Here is a 5,328-nt window from a genome sequence, read left to right as displayed (position 1 = left end):
GAGGCAAACAAAAGTAACTATTATTGTAGTTTACCCTATTAATTAAAGGCACATTAATTATTTTATAATTATAATCAATATTACCATCTACATATATTAAATTATTTAAATTTACTTATTAAATAACTTATTATTAAATTCAAATTTTGCAGATTTTCATAACTTTTAAGATTAAACTTAGTGCATCACACAGATAAGAAAATTAATATATATTAAAATTTTAAATATAGGATTATATTTAGATCGTAAAATGGATGATAACACATGTGATTATATTAATATATATTAAAATTTTAAAAATTAAATGTATTTACATAAAACATGTCCCCATATCTAATTTTCTATTATGGTACTAGAGAAAGAGAAAGGATCGTATGAAATAGGGGAACCATGTCATACTGTATCGTGTATCCCCATTGATATATAATTTTGGTAATTTTTTTAACTAAATCCTAAGCCCTAAACCCTAAACTTTATCCCAAACTCTAAATCTTGAATCCTAAACTTGGCCTTTTGGTTAAAGGTTTGGAGTTTAGAATTTGGTATTTGAGTTTAGGGTTCAATTCAGGATTGAAGTTAAAAGAATTATCAAAATTATGTATCAATGGTAAAAAATTGCTTAAACGTCTTTAAATAATTAGGATCAAGTTTAGGGTTCTAGGTTTCGAGTTCGAAGTTCGGGATTTGAGATTTAAGATTCAAGTTAAAAAATAATTATATATTAATGAAGAAAATTACTTAAATTTCATTTAATAATTAAAAAGATAGACGAATTAGGAGAGAGGAGGTAGGGCAAGAAATCCATAAATTAAAGTTTAAACTCTTAAATATATAATTGAGACAGCACCAAGTTAGGTAGGACAAGGGAGAAAGATAACTCAAGCCGGTAAAGACGGCAAATCTACATTAATATTTCTTTCTAGCCGGCCATTTCTAATTTGCTCTCCCTACAAGCTTCCAAACTCATAATATTTTTACTTCTCCTCTTATCATCCCTTTAAATCCCTCTTCCTTTGAGGACTCAGTCATATCTTTTCCATTTTTTTTTTAAATTTTCTCTCTTTTCTTTTCGTTGAAATACGTAGCTGGTCATCAACGTTTTCATGGCGAAATTATCACAGCAGAATCACAAGAACACTACACAGAATAATACTAGCACTGCCAGTAATGGTGTTACTAAGGTCAAGAGAACTAGGAGAAGTGTTCCAAGAGACTCCCCTCCCCAACGTAGCTCCATTTATCGAGGGGTCACCAGGCAAGTTATTTTTAGTTTTTTATGTATGTATGGTGTTTTGAATTCTTGATTTCTGTCAGTACCTAACTTCGTTGTGATATATGCTGAGTACTGTTTCAGACATAGATGGACAGGTCGATATGAAGCTCATCTATGGGATAAGAACTGCTGGAATGAATCACAAAACAAGAAAGGACGTCAAGGTTCATTACCCTATTTTTCTTTTCTTTTTCTTATTGATCTTAATTGACTTATACTAGAAGCTGATGAAGGTTTTTTTTTTTTCTCTCTTCTTCCTTTATGGTTGCTGGTGTGGTGGTTTGTTGTTGCTAATTACGCTCCATGCAGTCTATCTTGGTATGTTTAGTACTACTTTGAGGGGAATTTTTAATGCCATTCTTTTATGCGTTTATTCTGAAATTTGGGAAGTTTTTTTTTTACTTTTTTAGGTGCTTATGATGATGAAGCAGCAGCAGCACATGCTTATGATTTAGCAGCACTCAAATACTGGGGTCAAGATACCATCCTTAACTTTCCGGTAAGTTTATCTCTTATATTTATATATATGGTTTGTGGGAGGATTGAGGAAGAAACTTATTTAACATCAACAATGCAGTTATCAACGTACCAAAAAGAGTTGAAAGAAATGGAGGATCAATCTAGAGAAGAGTATATTGGATCATTGAGAAGGTGAGATTAATGACTAATCCATTACATTAATACACTCAATCAAGAACTTATAAGTATTGGATTGAAAACACAGTTAAATCATGTATTTGTTGTTGAATTTTCAGGAAATCTAGTGGTTTCTCTCGGGGAGTCTCGAAATACAGAGGTGTCGCTAGGTATATATATATTCATATATTGTTTTCCTCATCATCTTAAAGGGTAAAAGTATCATAGAAACCGTTGTATTAAAAGTTGTATTGCATTTTAGCTCATTTAATCAAAAAATGAACAAATTAATCCTTATATGCTAGATCAAAAAGTAAATTGGTCTTTTTGTTAAAGAATTAGTCCATTTTTACTGTGAAAAGTTAGTCTGCATATGTCAGCATAAAGTATACATGGCACACATGTGTCATTGTCTAGTTATTTTGTAAGCCACACATATTTTTAATAGCACAAAATGATTAAATTTTTAACAAAAATGATTATTTTCTCTTTATCTAATATATAATAACTAGTTTACCCATTCTTTTTAGTAAAGAATTTAACTGTTAGTACATAGGCTTGTTGTGGATGCAATATAATCTGTGAGATGTATGATCTACAACATCTCAAATGCAGCATGATGTTACAAAATTTGGTGTTATTTACATGTTTCTCAATGTGAATGAACAGACATCATCACAATGGAAGATGGGAAGCACGCATTGGGAGAGTGTTTGGAAACAAGTACCTGTACCTTGGGACATATGGTATTTTGAACAACTCCTTTGTTTTCTTCATCTGTCTTTTCTTCCTTCTAAGAAAAAACAAAAACAAAAAGGGCTTAGGTAATCATTTTGGTTTTAGGTGGACACATTTAACACTTTTTCTTTTGGCGCATTGCTATGATAGTTTGTGGAAATGGACATTCACCTATAGATGCATTAATGACTTGACTCGATTTCTACCCAATAGCAAAGGGTAACTCATTTTTTAGGTTGATTGACTAAAATAATCCCAAAATCAAGACTGAAAACGACATGTTAGCTTATCAAAATCCTTCAAGTTATTGTCAAACAAACATTCATTAATCATATCTGTTATCTCTTTATCTAACTAACTATCCAACGAGGCCAAGCACATGCTACAAGTTATGTAATTTCCTTGGAAGCTAACTGGGGCATGCATGCCAAACTCATAAATTCACACTGTTTTAGTAGGATGCAATGGTCCAACCAAGGTTTAAGCCGCAGATTTTAATTAAGAAAATTTTGAGAGCCAAATCTGAAAAAAACTTAAATTGAATTATTAGATCTGTTCACTGGGTTTTGCAGCTACTCAGGAAGAAGCTGCCACAGCATATGACATGGCTGCAATAGAGTACCGGGGATTAAATGCTGTCACCAACTTTGATTTAAGCCGTTACATCAAATGGCTTAAGCCTAACCAAACCAAACCTGAAAATAACCCTAACCCTAACCCTAATATCATAGACACTACCACTACTTCACTAGTAACAACAAACCCTGATCAAGAACTTGATCTAACCTTCTTCAACGGCAACAACCACAACCAGAAGCTACAAGAATCCGATGTAATTAGTGAAACCTTGCTGACTCAGCCCCGACCGGTGAATGCCACGTCAGCCCTAGGGCTTCTCCTTCAATCTTCTAAGTTCAAGGAGATGATGGAGATGACATCCGCTGCTACAGATCACCGCCAGTCCACATCAATGATATCGGAACCAGTGCGGTGCGGCTTCCCTGAAGACATACAAACCTACTTCGAGTGTCAAGATTCCAGCTGTTATGGAAATGGGGATGATCTCATTTTCGGTGAGCTCAACTCCTTCGGACCATCAATGTTTCAATGCGACCAGCTTGATGCCTAGAGGAACTAGAATTTCAGTGCTTAAAGATATCTTTTGTTTTTATTTATTTATTTATTATTCATATATAAACAAATAAAGGTGCATGACTTAACAAAAAATAAAGATGCATGTGTAGATGCTTTGTGAATACAAGACTAATGGCCTTAGAGATTAGAATATTGGATGAAGTGGAGGATTTTAGATTTAATTTTGCCTAGAAAAGAGGAGAAGAATATATATATATATATAGCTTCCTTATTGCAGGGTTTGAAGTCGATAAAGATGGTGGCCAATCAATACATTTGATTCATTTCTTGTAGATTAGAGGAGAAATAAATATTTGTATTTATTTTTTTTTCTGTCAATAAGAATCATCATTAAAAATTAAATGTTTGTTAACAACTTTATTTTCCTTGGCAAAGGTTAAAATTATAAAAAGAATATTGCATGTAAGTGGTTCCTTTTTGTTTTATGGATTTCTTCCACAATAGCAAGCTACCCATCAGCCCACTAATTAGGTGCGTGCCATTAGACTCATTTAACACAGTTTTAGTATTCACACCACCGATAATAGCACGTAGGGTTATGGTTAGATGGAATGGAATGTAAAAAATTTGAGTTAATTAAATTAGTAAGTTTTATTTTATTATTTTAATTTGATTTTAATTTTTTTAGAATTGAGTCGAGTTGAATTGAGTGAAATTGTTCGAGTTAAATTAAAATTTTAAATATGTCAAATTAATACCTTGTTATAGCATAACTAATTTCATGTTAGAGCACATAATTTTAAAACCTTAATGAACTATTAATTAACTTATTTAGATGCTAAAATTATTTATTTTAGAAAATTTTTAAATTTTAAATTTTCTTTATATATTCTTTAGAATTTTCTTTTAAATTTTTTATAAATATTTTGAATTTTAAAAATTATTTTGAATTTTTTTAAAGTTTTGTTGAAAGAAAGACCAATTTGCTCATTTTCTAAGTTAACAAGAACCAAAGAGGTATCTACACTAATCTAATATTCGAGTTATTCGAATTATAAAATCTAACTTGACTAAAAATTGAAACTCGAATTACTTGATTTAATTAACTCAAAATTTATTTTTTTTATTTTTTCGAATTAAATCCAATTTTACTAATCCTAATAAGCCTTTGGAAACGTCTCCCACCAAGCTGACTTCTTTTTGGAACTATCCATCCACTTTCAAAATGTTCTAACTCCACAATTGTTCTAGCATTATGATTTTCATAATATTTAATATTTTAATAAAATGGCATGTTGTTCGTTCATAATAAGAATTATTTCTGTAGTTACTTTGATAATTCAGGCATCCACTTGCCAAGCATACAAGTGTTTTTATATTGAAACATACCAAATATGCAACAAAACCTTGTTATGGTATATACTAATTTATATATTCAAGATTTAAAACTTTAGCATTTAATATTATTATATTTTTCATTGTGTTTATTTTCACATATAAATTATTGCAGGATTATAGAAATGAATTTCATTAATATAAAGAAAAACTTCATATATTAGAGTATAAAGGTAAACATATTAGACAAC

The 5,328-nt window shown here is 30.8% G+C and overlaps 1 protein-coding gene across 1 annotated transcript; it reads left to right on the top strand.

Annotated features, from left to right (window-relative positions):
• The first annotated feature begins 885 nt into the window (after positions 1-885).
• LOC107948216 (AP2-like ethylene-responsive transcription factor At1g16060) lies at positions 886-4,200 on the top strand. The gene is made up of 8 exons (XM_016882679.2): positions 886-1,255; positions 1,355-1,437; positions 1,583-1,591; positions 1,684-1,772; positions 1,851-1,924; positions 2,029-2,079; positions 2,579-2,655; positions 3,220-4,200. The coding sequence occupies exons 1-8, from the start codon at positions 1,104-1,106 to the stop codon at positions 3,774-3,776; spliced, it is 1,092 nt and encodes a 363-aa protein (XP_016738168.1). The 5' UTR covers positions 886-1,103; the 3' UTR covers positions 3,777-4,200.
• The last annotated feature ends 1,128 nt before the right edge of the window (positions 4,201-5,328 follow it).

Source organism: Gossypium hirsutum, chromosome A04 (genome assembly GCF_007990345.1).
Source record: "Gossypium hirsutum isolate 1008001.06 chromosome A04, Gossypium_hirsutum_v2.1, whole genome shotgun sequence".
Lineage (NCBI taxonomy): Eukaryota > Viridiplantae > Streptophyta > Magnoliopsida > Malvales > Malvaceae > Gossypium > Gossypium hirsutum.
The sequence above is the reverse complement of the archived record's forward strand: the minus strand, read 5'-3'. Positions and strand labels throughout refer to the sequence as shown.